The 16,496-nt window shown below is 43.4% G+C and overlaps 1 protein-coding gene across 1 annotated transcript; it reads right to left on the bottom strand.

Moving 5' to 3' along the window:
* Positions 1-8,150: 8,150 nt before the first annotated feature.
* Positions 8,151-15,084, bottom strand: LOC108719395 (hepatocyte cell adhesion molecule). Its single transcript, XM_041583677.1, has 3 exons — positions 14,641-15,084; positions 10,342-10,749; positions 8,151-8,383 (listed from the first exon to the last, which is right to left on the bottom strand). The coding sequence occupies exons 1-3, from the start codon at positions 14,690-14,692 to the stop codon at positions 8,151-8,153; spliced, it is 693 nt and encodes a 230-aa protein (XP_041439611.1). The 5' UTR covers positions 14,693-15,084.
* Between the last annotated feature and the right edge of the window lie 1,412 nt (positions 15,085-16,496).

Below are 16,496 nucleotides of genomic sequence, written 5' to 3'. Positions count from 1 at the left end.
CTATATATTAATTCTGTCCCAGTCTGGGCCTTGTATCCTGATATTCCCTTGTGTTGTCCATTGCTCTGCCTGTCTGATACTGACCCAGTGTAATTAATGTATCTCTGAGGCCTCGTCTAGTGACCCCCCTACCAGCCCAAATAATAACAGTCCTCTCTATAGATTTATCCATGTTCTCTATTAATAATATGTTGGCATAGTGTGTGGCACAGAATACAGTCTGTATCTCCAGTGTGGCTCAGGGCCTTCCTATATTCTTGCTGGTTTTCCCTATTAACATTGGGATTAACATTGGGCAGAAGTGGGGGCGCTGCTGTCACGGGGTGAGTTGAGGAAATCGCCTCAGGCGTCGGCAGCTCCCGAGTGGTAACTTTAAGTGCCAAATTTCTGGTCATAAACCGGAAATTCGTCTCTTCTAGTGCGATGTGGCCCATTTCTGTGCAAAAAAGGGTAAGCTCTTGGGACAACGGTGGGGGGGCAGCATCGTAGGAGCAACCTCAGGCAGCAAGAGGCATAGAATAGCCCCAGGGCAGAAGTGACACATTATATCATTCCTCATATGTTTGTCTGTAGCAGCCCAAATTGACTTTCCCTCCTCTGGTCTGAAGGAACAGGGAGAGCAGCATCAGATTTCCCCGGCGGCCACCCCTAGGCTCAATGGTTCTGGCGCCCGCCCGCACTTCCTGCGTGTCCCCAGTGCTCCCCATTAAGTGGCTTGCGGCATGCTGCCCCTAATAATTTGCTGCCCCTAATAATTTGCTGCCCCTAATAATTTGCTGCCCCTAATAATTTGCTGCCCCTAATAATTTGCTGCCCCTAATAATTTGCTGCCCCTAATAATTTGCTGCCCTAGGCCCTCGCCAAAAAATCCAGGCCTGGGAGAGAGACCCCAGAGCAGGCCCTGACTGGCATTCTGTAGATTCTGGAAAAAGGCCAGAGAGGCTGCTGTAATGTGCTATAGCCAGTCATTATGTCGTGGGCTGGTTGGGGGCTGTTTGGGCCTCTGTGTACTTGAAATGCCAGGGTCTATTTTAATTCTCAGTCCAGGCCTGCCCCAGAATGCCAGGCAAGTAGCCCACTGGCCCATGGCTGCCGCTGTTTAACATTACAGGGCACAGCTGACAGTGAGAGAAGTTATTGGTTTGAAGCTGGTAACCATCGAGTGCCCCCTCACAGCCTGACCTAGGACACTGCACTGGGGGAATTGGCAGCTGCCATAAGGCAAGGAACCAAAATGTAGGGCTCCCAGGAGAGGGAAAGCAGGAAGAAAACAGTGATCCAAAAAAACTAACAAGCAGGTTAGATGTCTGTGAAAAACAGAATTATTAGGGCTCTTACAGACAAGCTTTTTTACCTGCGCTCCCCTGCGTTGCTTTGTCTTCCGTTCAGCCACAGGGGAGCGCAGGAGTAGACGCACGGAATTATTGTCAATGGAGCTGTATTCACACAGACGCATGTAAGCGCTGACCGCAGGTGAAATGCAACATGCTGCGTCCCAACCTGTGTTCGGAGCTTATATGCATCTGTGTGAGTACAGCCCCATTGACAATAATTCAGTGCGTCTACTCCTGCGCTCCCCTGCATTGCGCTTTCTTCCGTTCCGCCGCAGGGGAGCAGAGGAGTAGACGCAGGTAAAAACGCTCGTCTGTAAGAACCCTTAGGCTGTTTAAGATTACACTATGGGATTGTGGTCCTTTTTGGCTTTGTACTCTGTCTATAATATATTGAGAGCAGGACCTGATCCAAGTAATTAGATGTCGTTTCCCTGGTCTATACAACTGCTCTGTGGCCTGAGTCTGTCTGTCCATCTGTATAGGCCCTACCTCTTTTTGCCACCTTTTTTATGTCAGATCTTTTGCCATGTCCAGTGCAACAAAAATACACATATACTTGACCTTAGAACCCTGTAATATGATCCATAGAAACAGCGCTTAGTGATGTCATATTGTGTCGCATAGCTCATTGGACCTTATGTATTCTAATGATGTACCTTCTGCTAATGGCGGGTCTAGGGTCGCCATCTTTTCTTAAGCGGGCAGCCAAGGTTCACTGCTGCTGTAATCTGCTTTTATATGTATAGTAAATAAAATTTCATTTTTTAATACTTTTACTGGACTCCACGGTGCTCCGCTGTTTTTTCTTCTTCTCCTTGGAATTTATCTGACCACATGGGATGGCGGCTGGGTGTGCAGCACATTGAGTCCAGCGTCTGTTAAATGCTCCCACTAAATACATTTTTTTCTGGACGCCATCTTTTCTGGAAACAAATACCGGCCTTCCTATATTCTTGTTGTTTTTTCCTATTAATAACATTGCCATCAAGCATCATTTTTACTGGCCAGGTGGCAACCCTAGTGGCGGGTCTAGGGATGCCATCTTTGTTTGGTGGAAAGTCTGGCTCTGGTCTGGTTCTGGTTCTGGTTCACAACCTGACTTTACATTTTAATTCCAATTTCCAAACCTGTGACCTGCAGAAAAAATAAACAATGAAGATCAATTCCAAACCTGACTGGATTATGTCTGTCTACAAAACCCCAAGGGCATGACAGTTGCATCATGTGACATCATATTCTTGGCTCCTGACCCAAAGTGTGCGCCCGCAGGTGGTTGCCTTTGAAATTGATTAAGCGCCCTCAAATGATAAATTTACGTTTAATCTGAGATCGGTCACTAGGGGGCATTCTAACTTTACCATACTGTAAACGAAATAAGGTAAAATCAGATAAATTGGACTTATCGTTTTTTATTTAGGAAGGACAGAAATGAGTTTGTTTTTCAATGGTTTTCAAGTTATTTGTAACTGAAACTGGATCAATGGAGCAGGAGGCAGCTGATTAACAGGCCTGAAGGGACTTCTGACACATTCTTTCAAGAGTCACACAGAGAACAAAAAGGAGCAGAACGGTGTTTAATAACAGTTACTTACCGGTACTGAAATGTCCAGAGTTTCTCTTTGATCTCCTGCACTGACGCCAGAAAACGATACAAAGTTTCTGAAACGTAATTAAAATAAGAGGCTTTTTGGCAAAGAGCCCAGAACAGCCAACATCTGCACTTGGATACTTTTGTAACAATTTAAGATAAGCAAAGATACAAATGTAACTATTTAAGATAAGCAGATCTCTTGGGGAAACTGTGACTTGCAGCTTGAAGGGCAATTTCAGCTTCATTAACAAAAGTGTTATAACACATAAAACATTGTCCTAAACTCTCAAAAATGTGTTCAAACTTTCATAACATGCCAAATTTTGCAAAATGGACATGGTTATTAGGGGGTGTGACCATAAAAATGGGCGTGGTCAAATGTTCGGCACGCTAGGCACGCCTGATGTTTTTGTCCCTCTTTACTATTTTCAAACGATGGCAGGTATGCATTTATGATTAATGCATGTGGGTATGTTGCTTAGAAATGAAATTTTGTTTTGCAAAGATTGGTTTTGGTTTAAGTTCCCCTTTAAAAGTCATGAGGCCCATGCTATACTCTCTACTCGCCAATCTCCCTTTTTCACAGCTGAGACCAATGAATCCAATTTAAAATCATCCACAGGTTTCATCTGACTCCCTTTCGGCTACATCTAATGGGAGCCCAGCCAAAGACTCGTCTCGTTGCCCTTAATGTGGCATCAGCGATGCGGACTACCTCCATCTGATATGGCTATGCCCACAGGTACAACACTTTTGGGAGCAGGTACTGGACTATTCTCAGAACACAACATCCCTGCCTAAAATACTTACACTCAAAGTGTGCCTATTCTGCATTGTGGATAATATTGTCTTTAAATCTGGGACACTTATCCTTTTCCAAACCTTATTGTTTTATTATAGGAAGTGTATCCTCCTTCAATTCTCATTCTCCCCCAACACTTACTAGATGGCTCAGCCCTTCTCCCTCGGATACATCTCACCTACACTGCAAGGGGTGCTCCCAAAAACACAAGATATGGGGAGAATGGGCTGAGGCTATAGACTAACACTATATGGGTAACCCTCTGAGACTATAGCCCCTCCCTCCACTGAGAACCCCAAATCCCCCCTTTTTCTCTGTCACCGGCTGATCAATATAGATGTACTGGGTGTATTTAAGACACAGAAACAAAACACATCTGTAAAACCAGTGTTGTATTGTTTATTATTGTCTCAATGTTACAAATGTTTAAATAAAAACCTTAAAAAACGGTATCAGGTTTTAAAAAACCCAGGACTGGATCATTGTCATTGTAATGATAGGGGTGGCTGAAATCTCAGCCAGTAGAACAGAGGTAGTTCAAGCAATGGATTTTCATTTTGTGGCATGTTGAACAGGCGCTCAACACCTGAGCTGGTAATTTAGGGAAGAATTTAGGGAATGTGGCGGGTTGTTTTCATTTGGATGCAAGCACAGAGGGAAAGAAAAACTTAAAGGGGAACTCTGGCTTCCACACCAAAATCTGATAAAGAGGCCACATAACACAGACACCCCTAATAAACCCATTACCTGTTTCTTCAAAAAGTATAAATAAATGCCATTTCTATGCTGAAATCCAACTGTGTAACAGTTCTTCTCTTTCTGCATCATTTGAAATCCTGGCAGGGAAGGAGGGACTAAACACTGATGTTACACATTGTAACAACTTCTCCACATCTTACAGACAGCATGCAGGAACTACATAACCCACAATGCATTGCACTGGGATGTTCCTTCCCTTAATGTGGAGTTTGGAGGATGCAGGCTGAGGACAGATGGCTGTTGATACAAAGTAACAGTAGTCAGCCAGCTCAGCAAAGTAGTCAGACAGATCAGCAGGAGAGCAGGGGGCTAGGCTTAGGGAACTGTCAGAAACGTTTAAAAAATTATGAAAAGTCTGCATATTTTTTTTATGATGTATGTTGCAAAGTTGCTTGAAATTATGTTTGTGTTACACAAATTCACAACCCCACCTCTAAGCCTAAAGCTGAACTCAATATCTGCACAGAGGATGTTGCGGCCAAAGCTCTAGTGACCTACAAACATTTCTCAGTATAGTGACTCGCCGTGCAATGGGGCCACACGCACCAGCACTTAAAGGGCCACAGTTATCATAAAAGTTGGTCTGAGTAGTCTCAGCACAATCTAACATGTTATTAATACTCAATATTAAATCAGGCTCCATTTCCTGTAGAAAACAACAGCAAAACAATTGTACGGCAGCCCCTGGGAATCGGGGCACCTAATGCAGTCACGAGGGTCCCATCATCATGGGAATTAATTACATTACAATGCACTGCTGTTACTGGGACCTCTTATTTGCAGAGAGAAGGAGTGACAAGGTCTGTATGCAAATGAGGAGATATATATATTTATATAAAGAAATAAAGCTGCACAATCACCAAGTTGAAAACCATGTCCTGTGCCACATTTCTGATTGATTAATATCAAGCTAATTATTCACTAATCTGTACAAGACAACAGCATTGTGTTAAAAAAAAACAGTAATTAACAGGCGAGATAATATCCGCGAGACAGACTGTGCGTGCAAGCCACAAAGGAATATATACACTGTTCCATGCAGGCATGTCGCTGATGAGAAATACATTGTGAACTTAAGAATCAAGCACCATTAGGGGTCTTAACATGTACCCAATGCCTCTTGCAGTTGGTCACTTTAGTGGCTATTTCACTTACAGTCATTCAGTAGCTCACAATCCTGATGGGCCCATACTATATTCATGAGGCCCATACTATACTCTCTACTCGCCAATCTCCCTTTTTCACAGCTGAGACAAATTAATCCAATTTAAAATCATCCACAGGCTTCATCTGACTCCCTTACGGCTACATCTTATGGGAGCCCAAGACTCGTCTCGTTGCCCTTAATGTGGCATCAGCGATGCGGACTACCTCCATCTGATATGGCTATGCCCACAGGTACAACACTTTTGGGAGCAGGTACTGGACTATACTCAGAACACAACATCCCTGCTTAAAATACTTACACCCAAAGTGTGCCTATTCTGCATTGTGGATAATATTGTCTTTAAATCTGGGACACTTATCCTTTTCCAAACCTTATTGTTTTATTATAGGAAGTGTATCCTCCTTCAATTCTCATTCTCCCCCAACACTTACTAGATGGCTCAGCCCTTCTCCCTCGGATACATCTCACCTACACTGCAAGGGGTGCTCCCAAAAACACAAGATATGGGGAGAATGGGCTGAGGCAATAGACTAACACTATATGGGTAACCCTCTGAGACTATAGCCCCTCCCTCCACTGAGAACCCCAAATCCCCCCTTTTTCTCTATGTCATCAGCTGATCAATATAGATGTACTGGGTGTATTTAAGACACAGAAACAAAACACATCTGTAAAACCAGTGTTGTATTGTTTATTATTGTCTCAATGTTACAAATGTTTAAATAAAAACCTTAAAAAACGGTATCAGGTTTTAAAAAAGCCAGGACTGGATCATTGTCATTGTAATGATAGGGGTGGCTGAAATCTCAGCCAGTAGAACAGAGGTAGTTCAAGCAATGGATTTTCATTTTGTGGCATGTTGAACAGGCGCTCAACACCTGAGCTGGTAATTTAGGGAAGAATTTAGGGAATGTGGCGGGTTGTTTTCATTTGGATGCAAGCACAGAGGGAAAGAAAAACTTAAAGGGGAACTCTGGCTTCCACACCAAAATCTGATAAAGAGGCCACATAACACAGAAACCCCTAATAAACCCATTACCTGTTTCTTCAAAAAGTATAAATAAATGCCATTTCTATGCTGAAATCCAACTGTGTAACAGTTCTTCTCTTTCTGCATCATTTGAAATCCTGGCAGGGAAGGAGGGACTAAACACTGATGTTACACATTGTAACAACTTCTCCACAGCTTACAGACAGCATGCAGGAACTACATAACCCACAATGCATTGCACTGGGATGTTCCTTCCCTTATTGTGGAGTTTGGAGGATGCAGGCTGAGGACAGATGGCTGTTGATACAAAGTAACAGTAGTCAGCCAGCTCAGCAAAGTAGTCAGACAGATCAGCAGGAGAGCAGGGGGCTGGGCTTAGGGAACTGTCAGAAACGTTTAAAAAATTATGAAAAGTCTGCATATTTTTTTTATGATGTATGTTGCAAAGTTGCTTGAAATTATGTTTGTGTTACACAAATTCACAACCCCACCTCTAAGCCTAAAGCTGAACTCAATATCTGCACAGAGGATGTTGCGGCCAAAGCTCTAGTGACCTACAAACATTTCTCAGTATAGTGACTCGCCGTGCAATGGGGCCACATGCACCAGCACTTAAAGGGCCACAGTTATCATAAAAGTTGGTCTGAGTAGTCTCAGCACAATGTAACATGTTATTAATACTCAATGTTACATCAAGCTCCATTTCCTGTAGAAAACAACAGAAAAACAATTGTACGGCAGCCCCTGGGAATCAGGGCACCTAATGCAGTCATGGGGGTCCCATCATCATGGGAATTAATTACATTACAATGCACTGCTGTTACTGGGACCTCTTATTTGCAGAGAGAAGGAGTGACAAGGTCTGTATGCAAATGAGGAGATATTTATATTTATATAAAGAAATAAAGCTGCACAATCACCAAGTTGAAAACCATGTCCTGTGCCACATTTCTGATTGATTAATATCAAGCTAATTATTCACTAATCTGTACAAGACAACAGCATTGTGTTAAAAATAAACAGTAATTAACAGGCGAGATAATATCCGCGAGACAGACTGTGCGTGCAAGCCACAAAGGAATATATACACTGTTCCATGCAGGCATGTCGCTGATGAGAAATACATTGTGAACTTAACAATCAAGCACCATTAGGGGTCTTAACATGTACCCAATGCCTCTTGCAGTTGGTCACTTTAGTGGCTATTTCACTTACAGTCATTCAGTAGCTCACAATCCTGATGGGAAGAGGGCTCAGTTATGGGGAAAAGTTGGCCAAGTTGGGATTGGTTACACTAGAGAAGAGAATATGGGGGATATGATCATTAGGTATTAATATGTGATGCTTTATTTACTAGTAGGTCCTTGCAGTGGACATCTATTGAGATTAGGTGCAAAATGGGTTTTTATCAGAAGTAGGGGACTGTCTCCTTTAGACTGTTGTACTGGCAGATACATCATTGTCTTTTTCAACCTGGATGTTAAAATGTTTCTTCACCAAAAAGCTCACTGAATGCCACGGGGCCCATAATACTTCCTTATATATCTCCTGGGCGGCTTCTTGTCCGAGCCAAGGCCAAAGAAGACGGCTAATGTAAAGAGTATTGTGAATATTCGGCTGCCGAGGACAATGCCAGCGGAGGTGGGCATACTTATGCTGCTGGAGTTGCTTGTGCAGAAGCAATATGGTGCCATTTGGTTTTCCATCCTAGTTTCTGTGTTATTAGGAATGACTGGAGCTACATGGGATGGAAAGATGCAAAGTCAGCTCATGGGTTTTACTGCTGGAAACAGAATAAACATCATCTCTACTGTCATCTCCCTGTATTGCCTCCCCTCCCTGCTAGAACTTCTCCTTTGGGAACATTCTACTTTATGGATGGGGGAGCCATTGCAGTGATTGGTGGGGTCTCATGGCCTGTGGCAAGACTGTGGGCCAACAGAGCAGCCAATGGAAGAAGCAGATTGACTGAGACTTTCTTGGAGCTCCTGGTGGGTCATACCAACACTGCAAGTAAAACATATAATCATATATACTCAGTGCCAAACAGGCAATATATAATTAACAGTACAAGTCCATTGCATGCCAGGGCCAATCATCTTGCATACCCAAAACTTGCTATACTACATATGCCTTTAATGGAACACTCTACTTCTGAAGTGCCTTATTGTTGGCCCGGGCCTGCCAGTGTAAGAGGTCTGATTCACATTGCTAGTGATTAGTAACACTTCTATCTCCATATTATTCACACAATTGGACCTCGGAGATGGATCACACATTTCTGCTGTGGCAGCTCTTGTGTAGGCAAAACAAGGCTATTTGGGATTTTACCGATAAACAGCACAAAACGTGGCATTTTCTGTTGAGACGCAGGTTTGGAGCTGTCATCACATGTCAAGTTGCCAGTGGGGCGAAGTATAAGGCCTGTGTTTATTCCGGAGCTTGTGTCTGATTCTGACAGCTCCTAGGAACAGACTAAAGGGTCTCCTGGGACCTTCTCAGCGGCCTCCTGTTTTACTTCTGGCTGCTAAACTCAGGAGCAAGGCCTTAGCTGGGATTCATATCTAGAGTTCATGCCTGCTTGCTGCTAGAACATTCCTGCTCATTCGATGTCGCCAAACGAGCGGATCTCCCTCCAATATGCCCACCTTGAGGTGGGCAATATCGGGCTGATCCGATCGTGGGCCCTAGGGCCCAACGATCGGATCCTAGCGTTCGCAAACGGGCGGTCGGATCGCGGGACCGCATCAACGAACAGATGCGGCCGTGATCCGACGGGATTTTTAATCCCATCCGATCGAGATCTGGCCGACTTTCGGCCAGATCTTGATCGGGGAAGCCCGTCGGGGGCCCCCATACACGGGCCAATAAACTGCCGACTCGGTCTGTCGGCAGCTTTTATCGGCCCGTGTATGGCCACCTTAACTTGTCTCTGAGATAATAGTGAGACGCCAGTCTGATTTGCCGGCCATTGCTGCAGACTAGTAGCCAGCCAGTAGGCAATTAGCACAGAGCCTATCATTGTCCTTTGGAGGCATCTCAGACCTTCTTTGTGCAACTTGCTCCTCAATAAGCTTCACCAGACATCAGAACTAGTGATAGGTGAATAAATTCGCCAGACACAAATTTGTGGCAAATTTCTGCAAAAAATCTGCCACGTCAAAGAAAATTGACACTTGTCAAAATTGTCGTACAAATTGTCATGTGTCAAAAATATTCGGACGCCCATTGACTTTAATGCATGTGGACCAAATAGTCGCACACATAAAAATTGTCGCTCGCGTCAAAATTATTCTGACACCCATTGACTTCAATGCGTTTCACAAATTTTTCAGCAAAGCGAAACTGCACAGATTGGCCCATCACTAATCAGAACTCTGTCTGAACTTGAACCAATTCGTTATTTACACCCACTTATATATTCCACTGTCTCTTCCCGTCCAAAGGCCTACCTTTAATCCATGCTCTAAACAGTCTTGCCCAATCTTACTGAAGACCAACACCCAGCTGATCCACAGCAAAATCTTTGCAAGGCCCTCTTAGATTTATGTTACCAACTGCACATCCATTAGCAGCTCATTGAGTATTCTACACTCCCTCTTTCCCAGCAGCCTCTGCTGCTCCTATTGTTACACCCAAGGAGATATTCTATGGTCCCACTGACTTTCCCCCAAGAAAGTGTTTCTTCCTACCTACCATGTTCCAACACAGAGCTTGTTGACTTCACAGGATCTTCCACCGTGACGTTGATGGTTGTGGATACAACAATCTTTGAATCTCGTAGTGTCACTTGATAGACGCCATTATCACTCTGTGTCAGGTGACGAATAACCAAAGAACCATTTTCTGGGATGATTTGCATGCGCCCCTCGAATCCTTCAGGTGGGAACGTTTTGATTCTCAGGCTTTCTTCCTCACTGGCAGAGTTTGGTTTGTGTATGGAGCATCTGACCAGTTCCGTTTTGGGTTCCAGGAGCTCCCATTTGATTTGGATCCAGTTGGTCTCTGGGGGAAAATTGTAGGTTGTGGAGAGCAGAAGGGAGTTGTTCCTGGTCCCTCGCACATGTGGCTGAGAGGCAGAAATATTGAGGGCTTCACAGGATCCTGTAAAATATGGGAAGTTTAACTGTTTTTTTCAAAACACATCCATTAATAGTGTTGCTCCAGCAGAATTCTGCACTGAAATCTGTTTTTTAAAAGAGCAAACTGATTTTTGTATATTAAAGTTTGAAATCTGACATGGGACTAGACATATTGTCAGTGTTCCAGGAGCGCCCAGTCATGTGACTTGTGCTCTGATAAACTTCAGTCACTATTTACTGCAAATTGGAATGGTATCCCCCCCCCCCCCGGCTTTCCCCCCAGCAGCCTGGAATAACAGCTCCCTAACACAAGATAACAGCTGCCTGGTAGATCTAAGAACAACACTCAATAGTAAAATCCAGGTCCCACTGAGACACATTCAGTTACATTGAGTAGGAGAAATATTACTATGGTACTACTGGGGGGCTTAGCCCTGGGATATGATGTTCCCCTATCATGTTATTGCAGATAAGTGAGGCCTGCACTGTGTCTATAAGAAAATGTTTTCCATTCAGGTAGATAGTAGAAAACAGGATAATAAAAAACAGATAAAAGAAGAGAAACCAGCCTGTGGGGAAAGTCTCTGCTCAGTAAAATCTCATTGTTCCAACGCTGTGCGCAGAGGGTACAGGTGTCACTGTGAGAACCCCACTTTGACTAGGAGCCCACTCACTTCTATTGTGGTTCATTCTCCCCCAATCTCACACTTTACTTTCACTTTGACATTGAGCAAGGTTCATTCTTGCACTTCATTGTAACAACCACATCCTGTTATGCCACAAGACCCTCACTCCGAAACTGAAAAAAAAAACTTGTTTTTCATTTTCTACCTGCACCGCTAAACCCCCCACTCTCATCCCATCATGTCACTATGGAGGGGAGATGTTCATCTCCAAAACCTTTTGTTATAAGTTCTCTCCAGGTCTGACTGCTGCAGGGGGCAAATGTCCACATCTTACCTATCATTAAAAGATGCAATGGTTGCTATGGGTTACAAGACCTGGGAAAAGTCTGCACTTTTTACTACATTCCCCCACAAGAGGCCATTATATCACATCCCTGCAGACTGATTGTTTGTTCACAATAGGATATAGCATTTGATTATTATTTCCCTTTAAAAGCAATAACGAGTGATTTACATAAGAGACATTGATGACATGTCGAATCGTCTTTAATACAGACAGGTCCCACCACCTGCCATTAGCCTATAATCCTATGCCTCTCACACTTACTACCTCTGCTGTATTTAGTTTAACTGAAGAGAATGAGCCCTGCGTAAACAACCTCCTCCACTTGCCCCTTTGCTGTGACTGTTTTGGCTTTCCGATAGTCATAGGTCTGTTATACAGGAGGATTATCTGGGCAATGAGAAAAGGAGAATCTATTTATCCATCTCACAAGAACCAGGAAGTTAGAAACAGAAAGTAGTTTTCAGTTTCATTTCCCGGTTTAGCTCAATTAATAATCAAACCGATAGATATTTCTTAACCAAAATTATAGGCAAAGGGTAAGTAACTCAGCTTTATTTTTTGTTGAACCGCTTTATCCGTGCACTTCCACACTAGAGGGGACTTTCACACCAACCTGATGTCTGTCATGAAGGCAGTCTATACCCAGGTATGGCCAGCTTTGCTTATTTGACTGCTGTTTTGATTAAAGGAGAACTAAACCCTAAAAATGAATATGGCTAAAAATGCCATATTTTATACAGTGAACTTATTGCACGAGGCTAAAGTTTGAGCTTGTCAATAGCAGCAATGATCCAGGACTTCACACTTGTCACAGGGGGTCACCATCTTGGAAAGTGTCTGTGACACTCACATGCTCAGTGGGCTCTGATTGGCTGTTGAGAAGCTAAGCTTAGGGCTCGTCACTAATTATCCAGCAGAAAATGAGCTTCCCTGGCTGTAATATAAGCTGATGCTACAGGTTTGCTGATTATTCAATTCTGATGCTAATTGCACTGGTTTCTGTGCTGCCATGTAGTAATTATGTGTATTAATTACTAATCAGCCTTATATTGTGACATTTCTATTCTATGTGTACTGTATATTGTGAGTGGCTCCCTAAGCTCAGTAAGTGACAGCAGCACAGAGCATGTGCAGTGAATCCGCAGAAAAGAAGATGGGGAGCTACTGGGGCATCTTTGGAGACACAGATCTTTACTGCTAAAGGGCTGTGGTTGCCTTGGGCTGCTACAGAAGCACAAAACATCACGTACAATATTTCTAGCTACTTCTTTAGTTAGGCTTTAGTTCTCCTTTACAAAAAAATATTGGTATTTTTTTCTGCATTATTTATTTTACTAAACAGGACAGTGAAAGTTATTTCTTGTGAACAAGGTAAGGGGAGGTAGCAGTTACACAAATTAGCCTTCCCAGATAAACCCCAGTGTATAATGAGACACAGGCTGCAGCCTGTTTATACTGCATTTATTATTTGAAACACTCTACAGTGTATGTATGGGACCCTATCATGCCAGTCAGTGCCAGCCTCCCCATACACATTCTATTAGGGATGCACCAAATCCACTGTTTTGGATTCAGCCGAAACCACAGAATCCTTCGTGAAAGATTCAGCCGAATACTGAATCCAAATCCTAATTTGCATATGCAAATTAGGGGTGGGAAGGAGAAAATATTTCGTGATTTCGCTCCTGCAACTAATTTGCATATGCAAATTCGGAATCCTGCAGAAAAAGGCAGAATCCTAGCCGAATCCCGAACTGAATCCTGGATTCTGTTCATCCCTACATACAATTTTGTAACACATTTATAGTTGACTGATCAGAGCTATTAGCTAGATGTTACAATGGGTTATGACTTGAGAATTCAAGTGCAGCCTCGATGAGCTTAAACCAGAGGGAATATGTCTGTACTTGTGCGTCACGACCCTCACAAATGCAATTTGCTCTCACTGAGTATAAACCCTGGGGCCTTTGCCCTAATATTATCTCTATCCGTTTATTTCTGGCTACTGACTTCTGCTACATTCTTTAAAGAGCCAGACATGGAGAACAGAAAGGGACAGACAGTTGGACACTGCTTAGCAATTACCTTTACAAGTAACCTTAAAACTATTGAAAAATGAAAGAAAATCGGGAAACTGCTTACAATGACTTTTTCTTTTATTATGCAAAAATAAGTGTTTGGATGAAGTTGCCCTTGGATGCTGAATTACATGAATAAGTAGACGCTTTGCACGATCGACGTTGCTCATTGGATTAGTGACCTCCCGGTGTGTGAGAGTGCGAGGGGACGATCTACAGATATGAAAGCGCATATTGCTTTAGTCGCCAATAATATCTTGTGGTTAAGGGCAATGCACCTTAAAGGGGAAGTGCATCTCAGCATTTTCAGATTCAAGTAACTGTTACCATTTAGTTGCTGACATTACTCTAAAGCTTGGGAGAAAGTAAGTGGGAAAGGAGTGACAGTATTATTGGTCTTGTAATTATATATATAGGTCTCTTATAATTACCAGTGTCTAACTATACTGAAGCTCTAGGGGTGAATAGGCAGTATATATACACTATATTCCCCAGATTTGACTTCCCCAACAGATTGAACCCATGGGTCTCCATTCCACATGTGACTTATGAAGCCTCTGGCCTTGCACAGAAATGGGGATTTATATGCACCAGAGGTTTGACAGCGTCAGCATCATTTTAAAGGGGAAACCACACAAAAAACTCCCTTTCTTTATGCAATACATTTTCCTCTGTTTTTAATTTTTATTTTTTTCGTATCTGACTGTTTTTATTCTCTGCACTGCTGGTTCTGACTCCTGAAGCGATGTAGCAGATCCTGGATGATTAACGGACCTGGAGGAGGACTAATTTCTGCTACGTTGAGTCAGAAGCAGAGAAGAGAAAGGGATAAGCAAAGGGATAAGTATGAGAATGTTCCTCACCTGTTATGATGAACAGACGCAGCAGCAGAAGTGCAACACCCGGGACGGACATGCTGCTGCAATTAAAGGTGCATTACGGACCTGTGAGCTGCGCCAGGATGCTGAGCAAGTGACAGAGGAAATAAAGAAGGAACAAACTCTCAGTAGTGGGTCACAGTATATATATATATCCCCACCGTAGAATTAGGGCAGGAACATATTCAAAGGTGCTACTCACCCACTCACCCACCCCCACCTTCCTTCTAATTTTCCCATAACTAACTATATATATAAATAAAAACATTAAATGGGTGGGTGCGCTCATGCCGTGGGTCACTTTATGTCATTGGGACAAGAACATTATTAACTATTGCGCCTGTGACCCCGGCATCTCAAAATCTATTCCTCTGGGAGCCTGAAATTTTATTACTTTTTCAAATTACCCGTTCAGTCCTTCTCCTATTTTTCTTCCAGCCTCACATTTATTCCACTTGCTGGCTGATAGGGTAAACCGGCCCCTAGCAACCAGATACCAAACTGCTAAATCATTCAAAAACGACAGAGATCCAAAAAAATAAGGCCAACTTCAAAGTGTCTCAGAATATCGCTGCCTACAGTTTGCAAAAAGTTAATTTAAAGGTGAACTAACCCATTAATGATGATGCCATTTGCACCAGATTTGCTCATACCACTGTGTGTCTGTAAATATGGTCCATTCTGCTTGCGTTTACTCCATCAGGGAATATACAGATAAATAAAAGGCAAGCTGACTGTGGCCATTCCCCTCATTCCCATCAGGGTTAGTGTCACTAAATCGATTGCACTGCCCCTCATTTAACCATAAAAAATACCCCAGTGGCCCCCAGTTAGAGTCCTGCAGCTGGTCGGGTACCCGCGGGTTACCCGCAAAAACCTGCGGTACCTTGTGGGTTGAGGGGAGAAGTTCTGGGTGCGGGTAAAGATGCGGGTCGGCGGTTCTCCGGGTCACAGGTCGCGCTGCAGGTCTTCTAAATAGCAATATTTACTCCTTTTTTTTTGCTACTTCAGATGATGTCTCTTCCAGTTTACAATGACAGCCCTTTTCTTGATGGTCAGCGGGTCCAGGTTGTGGATAAGGTACTTGCGGGTAGAGTCGGGTAGCGGTTTCAAGCGGGTAAGAATGCGGGTCGTGGGTCCGGGTTGCGGATTGCAGGTTGCGGGTACGGGTCGGGTACGGGTCCCAAAAAATGGACCCGCGCAGGACTCTACCCCCAGTTACCATAAAACAGGATCCAAGCAACATCAGGACATGCAGTTAAAATTACCCATTCTGTCGGCCTATGATTTCCCTGCTGAGAAATACTATGAAGCCAAATTAAAAAATAATTCATAAAATTACAGAATGAGAAAAGGTCAGTGAAGGCTTCATAATACACAGGTATAAGGGTTGCTGGGAGCTTTTAACAACATTGATTAGACTGTGCCACAGAATGTGACTCCCCCAATAACCAGGGAACCAATTGTGCCTGCCCCCATCATCCAATGTCTGGGGAATGGTTAAAAAGGGGGGATTTCATCTTAAAATATATGATAACCTGTAGCATTCTAGGTCAGTGTTTCAGTTCACACCCCTTTTGGAGAACTAATTTTTAGATATAGCCCTCTTAGCTCATAACAAGGTTACAGATATATAGAAACATTGGGGTGTCACCCTGCTATAGTTCCAGGGGTACCCAGGGCACAAATAAGCACTCACCCCAAATCTCCCCTAACTGGCCTTCAGACTGGGCCCTCTTAGCTCATAACAAGGTTACAGATATATAGAAACATTGTGGTAACAGTCACCCTGCTATAGTTCCAGGGGTACCCAGGTTACAAATAAGCACTCACCCCAAATC

This window comes from Xenopus laevis, chromosome 1L (assembly GCF_017654675.1).
Source record: "Xenopus laevis strain J_2021 chromosome 1L, Xenopus_laevis_v10.1, whole genome shotgun sequence".
Taxonomy (NCBI): domain Eukaryota; kingdom Metazoa; phylum Chordata; class Amphibia; order Anura; family Pipidae; genus Xenopus; species Xenopus laevis.
This window is presented reverse-complemented; position numbering and strand designations above follow the sequence as displayed.